The 22010-nt window shown below is 38.5% G+C and overlaps 1 protein-coding gene across 1 annotated transcript in view; it reads left to right on the top strand.

Annotated features, from left to right (window-relative positions):
* pam (peptidylglycine alpha-amidating monooxygenase) overlaps positions 1-22010 on the top strand; it is a 117485-nt gene that overhangs the window by 63060 nt on the left and 32415 nt on the right. Inside the window, 6 exon segments of the mRNA XM_007893118.2 lie at positions 2399-2479; positions 3392-3468; positions 3599-3702; positions 11301-11482; positions 12353-12406; positions 12409-12423. Of these exon segments, the coding sequence (XP_007891309.2) occupies positions 2399-2479; positions 3392-3468; positions 3599-3702; positions 11301-11482; positions 12353-12406; positions 12409-12423 (513 nt within the window).

The following is a 22010-nucleotide window of genomic DNA, read 5'->3' as shown; positions in this document are numbered from 1 at the left end:
CTTGGGGAGTGGGGGTAGCAATAGATGTGTACAGGATTGGAAACCACAAATACAATATAAATTTACATTTATATAGCACTTTTCACATTGAGAGGACATCGCAATACTGGGGGAAATCTTTCACCTGTAATTTAAAAGTTTGTTGGCGCTGACATAAGCAATTACATGCCCGTTAGATTAATAGCAATATAATAAGATAAAATTCTATGGGGGAAGTTGGAAAAATACTTATCCAATAATAACTTAAGAAACAATTAGCATAGATTTAGAATCATGCCCAACAAACCTCTCTTTGAGTATGTTTCAGAAGCTTTTGCTGAAGTTTTAAGGGAAGCAGTCGAAATCCTGGTTAGAAAGCATGATTGAAAAGAAAGTGATTGTAAAACAATAGGAAACAGCAAGTAATCTTAAACTGTGTACGATTTTGGTCAGATTGTTGGGAATTGTTGAATGAAATCCAGTATTGGATTGTTCCTATTGTACGCAAATCTTGGGCACAAATACTAACTGTTAAAATGGTCAAATCTGTTGCCACAAAAATAAAAGGAGCAGGAGATACAAGAAGTTATAGGCAAGATTTGTGAAAGTATTTAGATCAGTGATGCTACTGCATAGAAATTATTGGGGGAACAATTCAGTATGGTTGAACAGAGGTTTCTGGAAAATTCAGTTCTCATTTGCATTAGGGACAAATCCATCATCAGCTATTACTGTCCTTCAATGTGCACACATTTTAAAACTCTGGGCATAAATGCATAGTCACATAAGTCAGATTTCTGTTCCATTAACTCGTAATCTCCTTCAAATCCATCTTGTTCCCAAGACTAGAATAGGTATGACATTTTTTGATCCGAACAAAGGAAGCTTTCTGTGATCTTGCTGCAAATTGATTCAGTAATTAATTAGCAACTAATTTAATTTAGCAATTTCTCTTCCAACAATTTATTGACCTGTTAAGGATGTTAGGTTTAAATTACAAAATATGAACCAATTAGCATTTTTTAAAAAGATTGACCCCAAAACAACAGCAAATCTGAAAACTCGATTAATATTAATATTAAAACCATTAATAAATAAGAAATAACAATTTGTGCAATGATTTTGAACCCCGCATCTGTGGGATTTAGTTTTTGCTAGCAGAGTTTTAATCTCATGTTGATGCAGGTACATGACACATTGTTCCTAATTTTTTTTAGTAACTAGCAATTGTGCCAACTTTAATTTTGTGTAACATTTTTTCCTGCTGTAAAGCTACATGGAACAGTTGGAATGGGAAATATAGGGTTTGTGTTTAAGTGTGGAAATGTGTGTGTGTATAATAAACGCTTCTGTGTCTTTTTAGATGGAAATTATTATATTCTCTCAGTTCTATGATCATCCTTAGTCACAGGGTCAATGTGCTCGAGCGACCACTTCCAAATTGTTAGTGTCGTTTAGAGTCAGGCAGGCAGCTTGGTCTCCAGTGAGTGTAGCATGGCTAAAGTTAGAAAGTACTCCTTGTCATGCTTTTGATCTTCAAATACGTTGCACCACCATGGCAGTCAATCACCTTTTAATTCAATCACCTTTTTTTTGAAGATTAATATCAATGAATTTAGATTCTCACTATATTGTCCACAGATTTCAGGATTATACTCGCGTAGATAATGCTTGGTTCTGCATTCAGTTTTACATCGATTCCTATTGACTTACATTGTTCATTTCAAAAAGAATAGTTCTGAAAATTGTGATTTCCCCCTTTCCCCATTCTAAAGATTTATTGTCACAAAAATAAGCAAAATTGAACACCACTTTACTGTTAAGAACCTTTTTCTATGGGTTGAGCATTCATGAAATAAACTCAACCTATGCCAGATTACATTTAATAGCAGTTTACAAAAATGTGAGGAATCAATTAACAGTCCTAGTCTCTTTGAATATTGCCCTGTCAATTTATAGGCCACCCATTGGAGTACATGCTCTTCCTACTTTTATTTAGTATTTCGTACCTTATACCTATTAGAGTTGAACTTCATTTGCCATTAATCAGACCACCTGCTGACCCAAGCCATGAATAGTTTTTGTCTGCCTCTTCTGAATCCACAACTTTTCCTTCACCTCTTCCTGCCCACCCCTGTAAATTTAACTACCTTATCTGTAAGTCCATTTATGTACAGGAGACTCTTATATGCTACTTTTATCAAAAGGGCTTTTATAAACCTCCAGGAAATGCATGTTTAATAGTGTGCTGTGGTGGTTTGGTATTGAGTCCCTTGAAACGGTATACAAGCACAAAAGCTTTTCACATTATGAGCTTGACAGTTTGTAAAGCTCTTGCATTAAGGACTAGTTTGGATGGAACGGAAAATATAGTGATGATGCAGTGTTTGTAAACTTAATTTTCTGTATTTTATTACAGTGGTGAATGGAGATATTGCGTGCCCTTACGAGGAGGCTGTAATCCACCCATTTGCCTTTAGAACCCATACTCATCAGCTCGGTAAGAATAATTTGTGCTCGGACCAGGATTGCATTTATCTGTCCTGAAAGGCCCACAATGCTATATCAGAATGCTTTAGCAGCAAACTTTACGAAAAGAGGCAATTAACATCAGAAAAGATTGTTTACCTCCGGGTAAAACTGAAAGAGGGGGAGGAGTATTTTAGTTCTTGCTGAGACATTTTTTACATCAGGATTTCGTGCAGCAGAAATATTGGTTTGTGATGCACATTCATATTCCATTTAAATTCAGAAACCTTCAACATTGATGGTATTAAAGGCAACCTGCATTAAAAATATATGTTACATTGTCTCTTAATACTCATTAGTAGTTGTTAGTCAATTGGTGAATCGCTTTTCTGGAGGTAATAATCCCTTCAACAAAAAAAATAATAATTTGGTCACGACTGTCTATGGGACACTGCTGTGCGCAATTGGCCTGCCATGTTTCACCCACAAAATATATAGTCAATTCACTTTACAGTATATTCTGTGAAGCGCTTTGAGACGTCTAGAAGACATGATAAGGCTCTATATCAAATGCAAGGATTATTATTATAATAGATAACATCTCTGTGCTGTTGTAACTTATCTCAATCTCTTGAAGACAGAAAGAGCATAAACATGTTAATATTGGATTCCAGGTTTACAGCACATGCTAACTGGGTTCTACAAATAGTATTATATTTTAATCAATATAACGTATTTTCGCCTTGTGGTACAATTATTGTTTTCATCTCATCTGATTGCACATGTTAACTAGCCGTGTAATTTGTAACTCTGTGGCCTTTAGCCCGTTTCAGTAATGTGATTTGAAGTATTGTAATGTATGCTGAATTATTGTTTTTAAAAGGGTGTGTTTATTGGACTGTGCGAGTAATACTACATTTGATCTTCATTTCTGTAATTTTAGGTCAGGTGGTTAGTGGATACAGAATCAGGGATGGACAATGGACGCAAATTGGGAGGCAGAGTCCACAGCTGCCACAGGTAGGTTTGTTCCTGAATTAAAATAATCTACAAAGATTGTCCATTAAATTTACCTACTTCAATTATTTCTGTAACTCCTTCACTGAAAATTGCCATCACAACGTTTTCCTTGTGCATTTGTTCTTTTCAGGCTTTCTATCCTGTGGAGAAGCCAATGGATATTAAATATGGTGATACTATTGCAGCGCGATGTGTTTTTACAGGCAAGGGGAGGACAACAGTAACACAGATAGGGTAAGTCTCAGACCGAAGCTATTTTCTTGACTGTAATAATGATATTTCTTTACAAAATGTGAGTATTATTTTGGAGATGTGCTGCTGTTTACGAACAATAGTATACAGTAACCCTCCAGCTTACTAGACTCTGCTATCCGGAAGTCAAACTCACACTCAACTCCTAAACCAATTAGCTTTGAAACATTTTGCACATGAGTTTGTTATTTTCAGGCTTTCTATCCCTTGCAGAAGCCAATGGATACTAAATATGTCTGGTAAATAAGGGTATCTGGAATTCGAGCCTATCTGGATCGGGCCCAAAACCAGGGACATTTTTAAAACATTTCCTCAGACCAAAGATTTCTGTGAGCCAGTGTGTAGACTCCCCCTGGTCCAACTGTTAGTGCGCTCCAACTGTGTTAGTGCACTCCAACTGTGTTAGTGCGCTCCAACTGTGTTAGTGCGCTCCAACTGTGTTAGTGCGCTCCAACTGTGTTAGTGCGCTCCAACTGTGTTAGTGCGCTCCAACTGTGTTAGTGCGCTCCAACTGTGTTAGTGCGCTCCAACTGTGTTAGTGCGCTCCAACTCTGTTAGTGCGCTCCAACTCTGTTAGTGCGCTCCAACTCTGTTAATGCGCTCCAACTGTGTTAGTGCGCTCCAACTCTGTTAGTGCGCTCCAACTCTGTTAGTGCGCTCCAACTCTGTTAGTGCGCTCCAACTCTGTTAGTGCGCTCCAACTCTGTTAGTGCGCTCCAACGTGCTGTGCAGCCCACATGATCCCACAGCTTCTCACCTCACTGTCCTTTGACTCCACAGTCCTGACTCCATCCAATTGTACAGATGCACTGTCACTCCACTTTACAATATATTCTGTGAAGAGCTTTGAGACGTCTCAACCACATGATAAAGCGCTATATGAAATGCAAGGATTATTATTACTATTATTATAGAGTGCACTATATATTTATAGAGTCACCAATTCCAAATTGACTGTGTTTTGATTCCACCACTGTAGGGCTCCCGAATAGAGCAGTGTTATCTGTCTTCAGTCTGTACTTATTTATGAGTTTAAATCTAATCCCTTGGAGTGTGGTCAGAATTTACTGCCTGAAAACACAGAGCAATCTTTCTTTCTCCAAAATGCTGCACCAGGTTCCACACATGGAGATGAATAACACATAGCACAACACGCACAAGCCTATGCTAATGCTGCTATTTCAATAAAACCCTTAGCATTTAGTTGTGTGTCTGGTTAATAACTGAGGAGTGCTCTATTTTCAAGCTTTTGATTTTATGGAGCACATTGATTGAAATGGATGATAACACACAGTTACTCTCAGTGCATGCAAAATTGATTTCCTGTTACTGAAAAGGTGTGATCTATACACGTTAGGACATTGATAGAGTTATTTAATTGCAACAAAGTAAGTTGAATATAATCTATATACAAAACATGCAAATAATAAGTTTTAGTTTTACAATTAGAAAATCACTTGACTGAATTTAAAACTTTTTGAAGTCCGTCAAATTGATGCTGTATTTAGCAAGTTACATAATAAAAACAAAACAAATTATGAAAAATGAAAAGGTCATTCAGTGCATTAGACTCTATCCTACCAGAGAGAAAACAAAATTGATCTTATTGTAGATTTTACCGACCCACTCTTTCTCCTGAAATATGTTCCTTGGATCTCCTCTCTGATACTAAAGCTGATGAAGCAAAGGTTTTCAGATTATCCCTACATCTCTTCTATTAAAACCTAGAAACTCCTGATTTCCATTCTATTCTGAATAACCAATTTTTTGGGGATTTTTATTGAAAAAGTTGAAGTTACATTAGAATGCAATCGAATACATTACATTAGAATAAACAGCACAGAAACAGGCTATTCGGCCCAACTGGTTTATGCCGGTGTTTATGCTCCACATGAGCCTCCTCCTGCCCTTCCTCAACTAAGCCTTCAAGCATAACCTTCTATTCCTTTCTCCCTTATGTATCTATCTAGCTTTCCCTTAAATACATCTATGCATTTGCCTCAACAAGTTGTCTTGTTCCTAGTCTCCAATCTAAATCTCTTCTTCCTCTACCACGAAAAAAACAGAGGATTACATCAAAAGCAACAACTTGCAATCTTATAACATCTGCCACGTAAAAGAAAGTCTAAAAGCACGCATGCACTAGTGATGGCTGTCTGATGATGAATTTATTTTTGTCTGAAAGCAACCACTGTAAGATGGGTGATCCTTGCTGCATGATTTTTTTCTGTACATTTTACTTTTGTCAGATTATTGGTATCAATTGCAGATTTTTGTTTCTGCTCTTAAAAAATTGCATAGTCCAAATTTTGCGGCTTCAGTCAAAATGTTTATAACATTCTTTAAAGCATGTTTACCAAGAATTTAATTCCATAGAAAATTCAATAGAAAAACAAAATTCATTTTTTGCAGGGTAATCAAAAAAGCTCAAGTTAGTCATGCAGAATGTTTCATGCCTTTGGTTTTAGAATTATTTAGTATTCATGTAATAGGTGCCAAGACTCTTTGGATTGAATAAGTGGGATTTGAATGAATGTAGAAGTGTCATCCAAATATTAATATTCACATGGGATGTACAGGCAGAATCATCCACAAGTGAGATAATTAATTATATTCCTAGTGACACCATCATCATGAGCAACATCTGTAACAGTCGTTTTGCATTGACGATCATGAAATGACTAATATTTGGAGGTTTTTTATAGCAAATGAGGTTGATTTCTTCCACAAAACTAATTTCACACTATTGGTTTATAGTAGTTATGGTCACTGATCAATCATGTGACGAGTCACAATTCCTGTGTACAATAACATTTTCTTTGTTTGAGACTTTGTTTGTCAAAAGACTACAAAATGAAAAGAATTCTTTTGTCAAGAAAACTCCCCCAGGTCTGCATTGGAGTGTCGCCTTAGATAATGTGAGTTCAAAGTCCCAACATGGGACTTGAACCCACAATCTTCTGACTCAGAGGAAAGTGTGCTACCAACGGAGCCAAGTTGGCACCTGGTTATGAGAGTTGTTGAAATACCCTTGTCCACCTGACTATTTAATAATGTTCATGGTGTCCTTGATGGTTGTATGAGTAGGTATCACAGGATGTGTCTCATTACTTTCTTTCCAGTGTTTAGATGCATTTCAGTTTGGCATGCAAAGGCCTGGTTCCTTGGCATGAATAATCTGGCTTTCTCTATGCCTGTGCATTGGTTAAAGATATGCATTGTGTCATTATTATTGCCATGGTGAATAAATTAATGCAGTGTGACACCAGACTGAAAGACACCTTTGATGTATTTACCAAGAGATAAACAATCTTCCTCCGCAGCTTTAATGGGTACTTGCTACAGTGCCACAGTTGCCAATTAAAATTGGGATACATTGAAGAACCATAAATTAAGTGAAGCTTACTCCCAAAAGGTAGGAGCTCTCCTGTACATGCCAGTGCTTGGCAGATGCAAGTAAAAGAATCCCCTGAACACATCTGTTAAATAGTAAAAAAAAATCTAAATCCATGAGATGAAAACATTAATTAAATACAACAGCTAAATTGTTCTTGTGTACTGATGCCTAGAATCCTGCTGTGAATTTCTTCCTCTCCACCATCTGTCTTTCACGGCTTCTGCTGTAATTTTCTTTAACACGCCAATTTTTTTTATATACTCCTTTTAATAATTGATGATTTGAATCTGCTGATAGTAAATACCTTCTAGCTGTTGTTTGAGCAATGTATGTTTTAGCAAAATGCCCCTGAGCGATAATTATTGCACACTTTTTATGCAGACTGTTTTGTTTCTGGTTGAATAAATGCTGGAGAATTTAATTTATTCCAGTTTCTAAGTAGCCATGTTCAAGATTGTACTCTGGTATCTGCTTCATTAGTATGGTTGCTTTATGGCAATATATACCACTCAATGCTTGGGAGACTGACAAAGGGCATATTCTAGCCAAAAGTTACTTCACCGTACATGTTCTCAATTTCAGCGGTTTGTTAGTTTTTTTTACTTAACAGATGTTTTTTTCGATGGATTTGTTCCACACAAATTGTTCAAGTATTCTCCTACCCCTGGGGACAAGTTTCACTTAAATTCTGCCTTTCCACATATGCTTGAGAAATTCAAGTTGTTTGCTAGATCAAAAGTAATTAAGGTACCATCAGAAAAACATCATCCGTAGACTTGTCCTGTTTTTCTTTGGGGTGAGGGAAGGGACTGAAGAAACAACTTTAAATACAATTAAATGTGCCAATAAACTTATTCTGTGTGATTTGTTCTCATTTGGAAGCTGTTTTGTTTCATTGATTATAGAAAGTACACAGTCTCATAAATGTGTAGAACAGTTTCATGATCACTTTGCAAGAATTTGTGGAATAAGAAAAAATTACTCAGCTCAAGTTTTCTTTGATATACCAAGCAAAACTTACTCTATCACAGACTCAATCTCACCCACACTTTCTCTGCTCAGCTCAATAATTTTACTGCTGTTTCTATTAGGGAGCTGTTCCCGGTGTCCTGGCCAACAATCTTCCATATAAAATTGGCCATTCACTTTGCTCTTTGTGTGCAAATTGGCTACCATATTCGCCTATAACTATATAGTAACTACACTTTACAGTAAAATCCTGTAAGGGGCTTTGAGATGTTTCAATGGCATAAATAGGTGCTATACAAAATATAAGGACTATTAATTGTACTATATATATTTGTATGAACTATTGTTTTGATTTATATGCTTAGCATGAGTCTTTTTTGTGCTTCAGTCCTTGTGTTTACAAAAAGTTTTTTTAAAATAATAAAATGTAAATGTTGGATAATTAGAATTAACGATGAGGATTTGCGGCATTTCTATGAATGGAAATCAAAATGGTTTGTAAGAATACAGGAACATGCAGGGAAGGAAAAGAACATTGTGATCCATCAGGTGAAAGTGAAAACTAATACAGCAAACCTTTTAAACCTCTGAATTAATTTATTTACCAAATTCCTTTCTTCTTCTTCATGAATTGGCTCATGCATATGTCAACTATCTCCCTGGGTAACCAATTCCACATATTCTCCATTCTGTAAAATTAGTCTAGCTCAGTGGTTAGAGCACTCGTCTCTCAAGCAAGAAACCTGGGTTCGATTCCCAGCAAGGCAAAATCTTGGGCAAGTTTCCTTACTCCACACACCTAATTATAATCTCTCAAGAAAAAAACAATCATAAATTGTTCACTTCAATCTACGACTGTTTGTGGGACACTGCTGTGCGCAATTTGGCTGCCGCATTTCGCCCACAAACATAGAGTCAAATCACTTTACAGTATGTTCTGTGAAGCGCTTTGAGACGTCTAGAAGACGTGAAAAGCGCTATATTAAATGCAAGGATTATTATTATTATAATATATACATTCCTAGTTTATGTAACTCCTCCTCAGATAATTTAATTCAACAAATTGAATTAATCCAGCTAGTCCAACTAATTAAAAACTCTGTCACCTGCATCCACCAAATTCTGTACCCCCATCATCCCAGACCTTGCTAGGGTCCACTGGCTCCCTGTCGTAGAACAGATCGATTTTATCTCTCAAACCTGATCATACCCCACTCCTCTATCTAACCACTTTGCTCAGTTCGGCTCCAGTCTTCTGTACCTCCCTTGACGCCTACGCTCCACCATCTTTGGCTGTTCTATGAATCACTATGCCTCAACCATTTGGAACTCCCTGTTTCAATTCCTTTGCTTTGCCACCTTTTTGCCTGACTACAGATCAAACCTGAAGATTTTCTTCTTCAACTGCGCCTATGGTTACCTCACCTTCTTTCCCAGCTCTGCGTCGACCTACATCATTGTTTAGCGCTCCAAGATGCAACCTCGAGTGAAGGGTGCTATATAAATGCATGCCTTGTTGTTATAAATTGCAGCTATCAATTTAGTTGTCCATTGCTATATTTTCACAAAGCAAATATGCCTACTGAAAATTAGCCAGAAAGAAAATTAATTATATCCTCAAAATGTACATTTATTCTTTTGATTTTATTTATGGAGAATTTCTAGTGAAATCAGCACAAGGGTTTCAGTACCTTTCGGGATTATATCATTTGCATAGTATTTAATGTAAACTTTCTTCTTAATATAATTTGTTAGGCTCAGTATGCTAGATAATTTATTACATTTTACCTGAAATGGTCTTGTTTAGGCTTATTGTGAGTTGGGCTTTTTCGCTATTACTTAATTATAATAATCCTTACATTTTTTATAATGTTTTTCACATTTTTGAAGTGCTCACAAGATTTACTGTACTTTGAAGTCGAATGTAACAGCTAATTTGCTCTCATCAGTATCCCACAGCAATCATCGAGATAAGTTTATCTGGATGATTGTATGGACACCAGGAGAAATCTCTGAGGCAAGAGTGCTACCAATCGAGTCAGGCACCTGAGGGCACACATTATTTAGCAGCAACTAATGAAAAAAAATTCACCAACTAATTAAAGGGGGTGGGAGAGGTGACCATGAGCATGGTCGAAAAGGAACGTTTTCAGGTGGGACTTGAAAAAGGGGAGAGAGGGTAAGGCAGAAGGATTAAGGGAGAGTGTTCCAGCATTTCTGGGCGTAGTGGCTGAAAGTGCGACCTCCATTGGTGGTCCGGAAGGTGCAAGGGACAAGCTGGAGGCCGGTGCCAGTTGAGCAGAAACACTGGCTGGTGGAGTGAGGAGGTCAGAGAGGTAGGGAGGTGCCAGGGAGCGAAAACAAGTGTGAGGATCTTGTAGTCGATCTGTTTGATGATGGGGGAGCCAGTGGAGACTGGCCCAAACTGCTGTGATGTGGGTACGGAGTTTGGTGTATGCAGGTGGCAGAGTTCTGAATGAGCTGGATTTTTTGAGTAGGTAAGCTGGGGAAACCGGCGAGGTATGTGTTTGAGTAAAAAAGGCAGGAGGTGACAAACATGTACGAGGGTTTCAGCTGCATTTGGGTTAAGGTACAGTTGGAGGAGGGCAATGTGGCAGAGGTGGAGGAAGGCGATCCTGGACAGGGACCAGATGGGGGTCGAACTGGACATCCAGATTGCGCACTGGTTCAGTGAGTCTAAGGGAGAGCCCAGGAGGGTTGAGGAGTTTAGATCTGCAGGAGTGAAGTCGTTGAAGAGAGCCAAGAAATATGACTTCCGTCTTGTCCACATTCAGCTGCAGGAAGTTTGCTACTGTTAAGCATTCCAAGATGCTACCCAAAGTGAAGCATGCTATATGAATGTAAGTTGTTGTTGCTTTTCCACAATAGCATATCTGAAAGAGGGAACTCTGATGATCTGTTTTTTTTCAGATTATTGACCACAAAATACACAGTCACTACACTTTACAGTATATACTGTGAAGCGCATTGAGACATCTCGAAGACGTGATCAGGCGTTATATCAAATGCAAGGATTATTATTATTATACATCATATGTGACAAACATTCTTCTTTTGTCCTGCAACATATCTCTGGTAAAGGGAATGAGAAAACACCTGTCCTTGATCTCATGTGAAGTATTTGTCATTTAGCACAAATGTCATAAAATAGCTTATTGAATAGTAACTCTTACTTTTGTCTTTTTTTTTACAGAGGAACATCTCAAGATGAAATGTGCAACTTGTATATTATGTATTACATGGACGCTCAGTATGCCAAGCCTTACATGTTTTGCACAAAGGATGGGAGTCCAAAATTATTTAAACATATTCCACCAGAAGCAAACATCCCGATTCCTGTCAGCCCTGATATGGCCATGCATGGACATCACCCAGGTGATTATAGCAAATGCATTGGTACCGTTCTGTTACAAACTGCTACATATGCATTTTATAGCACAGTCCACTTAATACATTGACGCTATCACAGTAATTTAAAGACCTCTTTGAATAGCAGTGCCATCCTGGATGAGTTCTTACTTTCAAGACCAAGGCTCTCCTGCTTTTCTCTTGTCAGCATCTTCTCACCTCAGGCACTGACCACATCAATTTACATGGATGTTTCCTCCACCTAATGGAGCTGGTTCAGGGTTTGTTCAACGCCCCAACTGTCTTTCAAACCCTGCATCCAGACTTTCATTCATTCAGCTTTCCCTCATTTCCACAACATCACCTTCCTTCACTACTATCTCTGCACCCCCCCGGGTTGTGCCAAGACCTTCATTCAAGCTTTAATCATATATGAGCTCAATTATGCGATCGCTCTCCAGGCCAGATACCCAGCTCCTCCCTACAAAAGATCAAGTTTGAGACACGACTTCACTTTCCAATCCCTCCACAGGGTTTTGCACCACTGTAACTCTGTACCTCCCATGACCCTCCTGCCCTGGTTACCCTTCCGTTCTTAACACTGGCAGGCTTTGTGTTCCCCGCCAGATTCACCCATCTTGGGTGTGCTAGCTTTCGGCCATTTTGCCCTGCTCTGTGGAACTCCATCCTGGAGACCCTCTGACGTGCCTTTGCCTCTCTCTGTCCCTGCCTTCAAATCCTGCCTTCAGGCCTTTTGCTTTTGATTGTGCTTTCGGTTACCTCTCTCTTCCTCCTTCCCCCTTCCCCCACCACTCGGGCTTCCAGTCAGCTGTGTGAAACACTTTGAGATGCTCTCCCAAGATAAATGTCTTATATCAATGTAAATTGATGTTCTAGGTAAAGAAGCAGCAGATAAAAGTGTTGCACTCCAGCAACCAAAACGTGAGGAGGAGTGGTCCTTGATCAAGGTATGTACAATTCACATAATTTGGAAATGTTATACTTTAAAAGGTAATTTCTGTTCTCTGACCTAGAATTCATAACAGTAGACTATTGGTATTTTATTAAAAAAGGATTTTATGCTTATAAAGTGTATTGTGATAAAATATATTTTTTTCTGATACCTAAATATAACATGTTATTAATTTCATTCCACTCCCGGTGTAACACAACAAGTCATTCATATTCACTTGATGCCGTCATCCATTCCATGAAAGGAGTGAATGCATTCGCACAAGTGCTGTTGTTTGCAATAAATAATTCATGAACGATCAATCAATTACTGGTCTGAAGCTGTGCAGGTAAAACTCATTACTTACAAAGTGACCTCATTAGAATTTTTCATTCCCTATACAGTTATTTAATCATCCTGCAATTTATCTTCCTTGTGCTGGGGATGAGCCACATATAGATTTGAATAAAGAGCAAAATCCTATCAGTTCTGTTTATGCAACAACCTTTGGTCTGTATGTTTGTACGGATAATGCATACTTAAAAGTATGGTGATGCCATAATAGGTAAGGAAAGTATGCGAATAGAACAATACGAAAAGATGATCGGTAGCAAAATGGCAAAAACAAACATTTTTGAACGTTTTTTCTCTCAGATTAAAAAAAGACATTTTAATAATTTTCACCCACACATTTGCAAAGTATATATTCTGTTCTCTTAGGGGGTGCTTTTATGTTGCAGTTTCCCCCATTTTATGGCATTTTCCTACCTGTGGCAAGATTCTGTAATGAAAATGATCCTAAATCCAGGATATACTGTAAAGTGAATTGACTGACTGTATATTGTGTGGGCGAAACGTGACAGCCAATTGCCCACAGCAGTGTCCCATAAACAGTCATGGATTAAGTGCCCACATTTAACAAAAAATGTTTTAATGTATTTATTTTGAAGGGATTAATTATTACCACTGGAAAAACGATCCGGCAATCGATAACAACCGGGTTCCTACTTACTGCTAGGTGAACAGAGATGTGTAGATTAAGGAAACTTGCCCAACGTTTCGCCCTCCCTGGGAATCAAACCCGGGTCCTCTCACTTCCGTGGAGAGTGCTCTAACCGCAAAGGTACAGGACTCCATGAGATACATAACCTGAATATTTCCAGAACTCAACGACAGCAACATCTTGCACTAGCATCTTTCACAGCAAAGAAAGGTGCTTTACAAATTTGGTTGGCTTTACAGTTTGTTTGACTTCACGTGAGAACCTGGATTAAGCAGAGTGTCGTTGAGTAAGGCTGGTACACAAGATTGGAATTGAACCTCCAGAGCATCAAGGTTAATTCACAAGCTGTGCTGTCCTAGTCCTTCTACCATGCGGAAGGCAGAAATCCATCAAGTAGCTGATGAGGAAACTACGAGGTTTGGGACGACAGCTTCTGAACGGCATTACCTGAAGTTTGGGTTAATAAACACACACGTATTCTATCCAGGGTTTGGTGTCTACCTTGATTGGTTAGCAGAGATGTAAGCAGCTCCTGCCTAATCTCTGCACTTCGAGCTGGTGGAGCCATCATTCAGTGGGATGTGTGTCTGAGCTGTGGGCAGGAGGATGGTGGCATTGATCTGAAGTATGTCATGCTGAGTTGTGCTGCTTACTTAGAAGTTCACAGTGAGTTCCTGGTACCTGAAACCTGTGCTAATAACAGACCATACAGTGGCTCAATGGCAAGGTTTGCAGTTTTATCTGGTTAAACTCCAGCAGTACTCTCAAAGCACTCTGAGATGCCTAAACCTTGACCTTTATGCATTTCAATCCAAGACACATAGAAATTTCCATGCATAGGTGACATGTATTTGTGGACCTCAGTCTGATTTGGATAATCTTTAGCATGGCAATGGGTTTCCGCATGTATCAGACATCCGGCTGACCAAACATATTAAGGTTGGGAGTAAACCATTGAAATACCACCTTGTTTTAAACAAAATAGAATAATCTTGAAAAGAGAATAGAATTCTTGACATTTTTGGAGGAGGAATAATCTTTATCAGTAGATTCTTCAGCATGTCCAGGCTCAACTGTGTGATGCCCCTCCTCCCCAGCTCCTCCCTATAACAAAACTGCAGACCATCTGGAACTCTGCAGCCCACATCTTCTCCTGCATCAGATCTTATCTTCCATCTTCATTTGGCTCCATTGGCTCCACAACCGCAGAGGATCAAATTCAAGAGGCTTGTCCTCACTTTCAAATCCCTCCACAGCCTGGCCCGATACTTCATGTCTCCAGCCCAATTTGTCCCTCAATCGGTGGGCAAGCTTTCATCCATCCATCTTCTGCCTTCCCGTCCCTCCTCGCCTTCAAAACCCTCCTTAAGTGGCATCTTTTCAACCATGCTTTCAGCCACCTTTGGCCACTTCCTCCCCAATTCGTCTTGGTAGAGAATAGCTTTGCCCATAAAATATGCAGTCAATTCACTTTACCGTATATTCTGTGAAGTGCTTTGAGACGTTTTGAAGAGGTGATAAGGCGCTATATCAAATCCAAGGATTATTGGTATTAGATTCTGATATGACAGATGAAGAGTCAAGAAGTGAATTATTGCACTTAGTTGAAATAATACAATTGCTGAAGAACCCAACAACAAAAAATACAACAACAAAATTACATTGGTAAAGCGCCTTTCATGTTGGGAGGACATCTAAAAGTTAATTGGTATTATATGTTTCACTTATTTAGCATCCTGCATCAGAGTTAGCAATTCCTATCAGATATTTACATCAATCATTTTTGTATAAAATATTTACAATTTTTAAAAAAAAAAATGTTTTAAGGCAAGTTATTTAAGTGCAAGTTATTTGCCAATTTCTGGATCCTCTGTATTACTGGATAAATATAGACCCAGGTGCAATTTTTCTCCACAAATGTGTAATTGCACTCTGATTGCAGATCTGATATTTGTGTGCATGTTAAGGTTCAGAAGAAAGGTCTAAAAAGAACATAAAAATCACGAGCATGAAAAATAATTAAACCTGTCAGCAATTTCTATATACCGTGTTATGGAAAGCCATTAAAATTTGTACCACTGAACCATTCCACCGTTTGACCATTTTAAAAGTGGATTAATAATAATTCTAGTTCCTTGCATCTTTTTGGTTAATGATAATTATAATTACGGTGACAAAAAGCAGCAGTAAAATTTCCTCTGGATTAATTAGTTTGATGATTTTGCTTCTGTTTAATTCTCTCAGACTTTAACCAACAAGCTTAGCTTGTTTAGCACATCAAAAAAAATGGTGGTATTTTAACTTAGATCCTGCATGAAAGAGACTTTTAAGTATCACAAAGTTAAGATTAAATGAAGAAAAAAGTTACATAAAAGTGAATTTTAAAATGAGAAGAAACCTAAGAGGAATAGGAACTTACACACCAGTTAATAGAAAAATAGAATCCAGAATTTTTTTTTGAAAGGGCTAATGATAGACAAGGAAAAACCCATTCAAGTATTACTAAAGGTTATGAGTCATTTTTCATTCATTGGCAAATTTAACTTTAGTTCACATTTTGATATAGTTAGTTTAACTTTGCTTAACTGCTGATTACTAGTAATGCAAAAAAACATATTTTTCCTTTTATGATCTTATACACTATTTTGAAACAATACAAGTGTCACAGGCTTATTTATACTGTATATGCAAATACAGGAAACTCCAATTAGTGTGGTTGTTTAGCTCCAATATCTCAGCTCACGAAGTAAAATAGAGCTTGCAAAAATGTCTGACTTCCGGATTGTTCAGTTGATGTTAATGTCATCCTGTGCGCTGTACATGTGCAAGAAGCATCGCTGCCATAATTCCTTTGTGAAGTGATATGAATAGTCCTTTCTACACATCGCATAGGAAGTGGTGATGGTGACATGACGATCAGGAAATCTACCTTTTTTTAGTGCGGGAGCAGATCGGTTTGTGCCAGAACCACCTCAAAAGTAACTGTGGGTTCACATGTATGTGTGTGCATGTGCGTGTGTGTGACAATATTGAAAAACACATTCTCTAGCTACAGATACAGTTAGTGGCCACAAATTGCCACAGTGACCATTGTTCATGTTGGGCCCATCAGTCAGTGACGGCAGACATTGGAGCAACACAGTCGGGCCAAACCTGGTCCTCGATAAAGACCACACATTTACATCTTCTCCTTATACCAAGAACACTTAGGCCAGTTATATTGCTTCTAGTTTGTGCAGCGTTATCTGTATAAGATTGAGTTCTGGGTCGGGTCTGCCCTGCAGACTGCACATGCTTACTTCACCCAGGAGTAAGCTGCACTTTTGTGCAGCTAATTGATTTTAATTATTAAAAAGGCTATAGGGGGTGGGATGGCACATAGATTTTTATGTTATTCTTATTTTAACAAACTGTTTGAATTATTGCCGACAAGGAGGAAGTTTCCGTAGTCAAGCCTTGAGGTGATGAATGCGTGTATGAGGGTATCGGCGGCCTGAGGGGTGAGGCAGTGGTGGAGTCAGGCAGTGTTGTGGAGGTGGGGGAAGGCAGAGCGGGTCATGGCACGGATACGGGGGAGAAAGGATAGTTGAGGATCGAACAAGACACCCAGGTTCCTGACTGGCTTGGTGCGGTGGAGTGTGCATCCGTGCCTGAGGTGCAGAGGTGCTGGCGCAAGCCAATCAGGAAGGCCTCGGTCTTGCTGACATTCAGCTGTAAAAGTTGTCTCCCATCCAGAACTTGTCTGACAGACAGTCTGTCAGGACATCAGTTGTTCTGGAATCGAGGTTGAGATAGAGAGATAGAGTTGCATGTCATCCGCATACATGTGGAAGTTGAGCTCATGTCTGCGGATAAGGTCACCAATGGGGAGCATGTAGAGGTTGAAGAGGAGGGGACTGAGGACAGAACCCTGAGGAACACCGCACAAGACTGTGCGGGGGCTGGAAGAGAAACTATTGGCGGAGACAAATTGGAGACGGTGTGAGAGATAAGACCTTGAAGGGAGAGTTGGTGGAGGAGGATGGAGTTGTCCACGGTATCAAAGGCAGCAGAGAGGTCAAGGAGGACGAGGAGCCAGAGGGAGCCATGGACAGGATGTCGTTTGTCACCTTGACCAGAGCAGTTTCTGTGCTGTGACAGAACCTGATTGGAGGGGCTCGCGAAGGGAGTGGCACGACAATAATTAGTGCAAAGGATAAGTCATTGCGTATTGGCCAAATAGCCTTCTGTATTCAAGTAGCAACCTCACCAGTTTCAGGAATATCACATCAGTTCTAATTTATTATGATTTTCATGTTGTCTACTGATGCAGTTATCAAGGGGTTGATTTATTTTGAGAAGAAATTCTGAGATCTCTGGCTCAGGCCATGGCTGTTTGATAAATCACTACCTGCATCCGTCTTTGCCATTATTAAGGAACAGATTCACTGACTATCAAATCAGTGACTTTTGGGTTTTCTTGCAACATTTAGCACCAGTAGTGATAAATGAGTTCAATACATGAAGACATAATATGGCTTGTATATCACAGAAGGTTGCACTTTGCTTATTCTGAGTTGAGAGTCTATCTTATTTGCTGCAAGATAAGGTACGGGCTTTCTTATTTATTAACTGTGATCATCATTGAGCTTTTTAGCATGTGATTGTTAGCTCTAAATGTGCCAGTTTTTAAAGTACTTCTGGTTGTAGTCATAGAAATCACAGAATAGAAAGAAGTATGTGCCAGACTAGCTTTCCAAATGGAGCTATCTACCCTAATACCATACCCCTGCTCTTTCTCCATACTATCTTTATTCTTCAAATAAGCCAAATCTATTGAGAAAAAGCAGCTTTCAGATTAAGATTGAAAATAAGAGTTTTCTAAAATTCTGCATAATTTATACTTTAAGACAATGGTTTTAAGACTAAGACCACGAGCAATTCCAAGCCTCACATTTGAGGCAGTTTTAAATCACAAGATTAATCTGGATAAAGAAGGCCCTTCAGCACATAACCCCATATGATCTTATCTTTCCAAAATACCCATGCTACCATCTTCCTATCACTGTTTTATAAATGAGTCCAGTGTCAGGTTCATGGTAACCTGTTCCTGTTGGTAAAGAAAAGCCTCCTGATATCTGCAACTCTGAACCTATGTCCTCTCGTTCCACTGTCTTGGTCCACTCTAAGCCAATTGCCCACAGCAATGTCCCACAAACAGTCGTCGATTGAGTGACTGCATTTTTTAAAAAAAAATTGAGGGATTATTACCTCCAGAAAAGCAATCCTCCAATCAACTAACAACCGGGTACCTTCTTACTGCCAGGTAAACAGAGAGATGTGGAGTAAAGAAACTTGCCCAACCTATATCTCATTTGATGGTGCAGCCCCTGAGAGTTAATGATAATGCTTCCTTTTGAATTTCATTTTCCATGCCCATTTGCACTTTTCTACATTTCAGAGTGTAGGTTTTAAGACAAAAAAAGCCGAATACAAAGATTGATGAGTGTGTTAATACCCAAATGAAGGGAAAGCCTATTCAAATGTCAAATGTTGCAGAAAACTTGGAAACATCAGTCATTGATTGACAAAACTGTAGCTTTTGAAGAATGTTCTGCTTGAACCAAAAATTAAGCAAGGAGCCTTGCGGATATATTTGGCTGGTCAGAAAATATGTACTGCCTTCTGCAAATGCATAGAGAATTTTAATTAAAATATAATTCTTTAATGTGTTTATTTTTCACAAACTGCACATCTGTCAGGGGGGAGGGGTGAAAGAAAATATTCAGTAAAATCACACATTGCACAACAGTGCTGAAGGATATTGAACAATTTTTATTCAATTTATATCCTGATGACCTGCTTAAATATTTTGAAATATTATCCTGTGATAGTAGGTTAAAATGTATTTTAAATAGGTTAATGACGTAGCTCCTGCTTTTCTAGCGAATAGAATACATAAACCAATTTGTTATCCTCTTGGGATTATACAATAGGTTGCCTGGGATTTGTGTAACTATATAATACATATATTGTGCTCTTAGTTTTTATTTAATTCAATGAATAACTATTCTGTGAAAGTCTGCTCGCATATCTGTGTTATTAATCAGGACATTAAAAACTACTTCTACAACAAGTTTTGGTAATGATTTGTTGGCTATTGTATAATCGCTTTATTCCACAGGTTAATTTTCTTTCTCATGAAAGGCAATATACATTACACTTTTAATTGTTCTTTGTCCAACAGAGGATAACAAATTGGTTTATGTAATCTATTCGCTAGAAAAGCAGGAGCTATATCATTAACCAGCGCCTTGACGTGAAAGGCGCTATACAAATGTAATCTTCTTGTTGTTGTTTTCACAAATAAAGACAGAAAGAGTTGGAAATGCACAACAGCTCAATCAGATCTGAAAAATAAAAATGGGTTAATATTTTAGGTGGAACCCTTAATCCAAATTTGTGTGTCAGCCTGGCACAGGGCTAGCACTCTCATCTCTGAGTCAGAAAGTTGTGGATTCAAGTCCAACGTCAGGACTTGAACTCACATAGTCTAACCTGACACTGCAATCACTGAAATGATGAAAGTGCTGGGGGTGCGTAGCATTGTTAGAGGTAAGGTCCCGTCTGCCTGTGCAGGGAGACTTTAAAGATGTCATGGCACTTTTCGAAAAGAGAAAGGAGTTTCTCGTGAAGTCCTGCAGCTTAATGGTTAGAGCACTCACCTCACAAGCGACCTCACGACCTGGGTTCGATTCCTAGGTGGGGCGAAACGTTGGCCAAGTTTCTTTACTCACACACCTCTGTATACCTAGCAGTAAGTTGGAACCTAGTTGTTAATCGACTGGGGATAATAATTCCTTCAAAACATTTTTTTTTACAATTTGGTCATTCAATCCACGACTGATTGTGGGACACTGTTGTGCACAATTGGCTGCCGTGTTTCACCCACAAAACATACAGTCACTTCACTTCACAGTATATTCTGTGAAACGCTTTGAGACGTCTCTCAAAGCGGCTATCAGTTACTGATTGGCCAGCCTGTTGTGCATTTCTGGAATTCTCTGTTTCTGCTTTCACAGGTCATAGTCCAACATTCATAGTTTTTCTTTTTATTTCCATCACCTATAACTTGTATGAAAACGAGCAATGTAAAGAAAATAGTGGATGGAGAAAATCTGTGATAATACGCAATTTAGAATGTTGTTAGATTTCAGTGACATTATCAACTCACAAGTCCAACTCTAGTGAGATTTTTAAGAAGGAAATTAACTTTTGTAATTAGTGAATTGTGACACTTTAATAATATGATCTTCAGAAAATAATCTTATTTGTGAAGACAATTACAGTGCGGTAAAAATAATTTGGTTTCAAGCAGCTGGCAGCCTTGAAGAATAAATAGGAACCAGATTATTAGCACTTACAAATTGCATAGTTCATTTCTTGGCAGGTTGCCCTATATTTGTTAAATACATCCTGACAAGAAATCAGAGATATAATGATCCCATAGGCCAGTATGCTGTTGGGGTTCAAAAAACAGCGAATGAAGATGTTTATAAACATGACACAAATGCTGAGGGCTGTTGTTGAATCAAAAGAGATTTTATTTCACACATAGTCTAGTCGACTAATTGATGAATTTCTCCAAGTGGTCACAGAGACAACATTAGTTGGTGTTTCTACTTTGCTAATATTTGTGGAATATGGAAGTGAGAATTAAAATAACACTGCGGGTCTTACTGAAATGGAAAATGGCTTCCTTGAATATATGCCTTGATCTATTTATTGTCACAAAATTCATAGAATTCAACAAAAAGTGAAAGAATTGCAGCTCCATGTGTGCCCACATGCCTCCTTTTTAAGATTTTAAGACAGTGTTTAAAGGCGTGAAACCGAGGACTTTGTTGCTTCTGGAGATACAAACTATTTTCCACTTATTCTGTTAATCATCTAGTTATTCATAGAACTTATGAATCGTGTGAATATATTTTTGAAAATTTAACATGAAATAATTTGGGACTTTACCAAAGTATTGGACGTGCATGCATTATTATTTTTCATCTTACCTTCTTTTAATCCTTATATTTACTGATTTCCTTCACAGCTTTGTCAATCCTTTCATAACCTCTTTAATACTAATAATTTTCTGAGCATTGGGGAAAAACAAGCGTTTGCCCATGAGAGGAGAGGGAGAGGCAGCCATGAAGCATGTCACGGCCCACTTCCGTGCACCATCCAGTGTTTGAAGGCATTGACCCTGTGTAGGCAGAAAACAAAAGGTCAAACATTGTAGAAAAAAGGTATTTTTTCCCCCAAAAAAACTGTTGTACCAATTAGCTGTATTTCCTAGTATTACAAAATATTACTGATAGATTATTATGTTGATATAATAATCTATTATAAGACATATGCTTCATTTATAGGATATACTTCCCTGGGTAGGGGAGGCAGGGTAAGAAGGGGGCCCTTGGAGCTGAGCTGGTTCCAAGATGATGTTCTTACAACTGAATGTCTGAATCAAGTTAATTTTCGGTGGCCGTCTCAGTAGCCGGTTCTGCTGCCGTATGCCATGTCACTGCTGAGTACGCACCAGCCAGCCTGGCTCATTGGCAGGACTTGAA

Source organism: Callorhinchus milii, unplaced genomic scaffold (assembly GCF_018977255.1).
Source record: "Callorhinchus milii isolate IMCB2004 unplaced genomic scaffold, IMCB_Cmil_1.0 Scaffold1, whole genome shotgun sequence".
In the NCBI taxonomy this organism is placed as follows: Eukaryota; Metazoa; Chordata; class Chondrichthyes; order Chimaeriformes; family Callorhinchidae; genus Callorhinchus; species Callorhinchus milii.
Note: the sequence above shows the minus strand (reverse complement) of the source record. Positions and strands in the feature narration are given on the sequence as shown.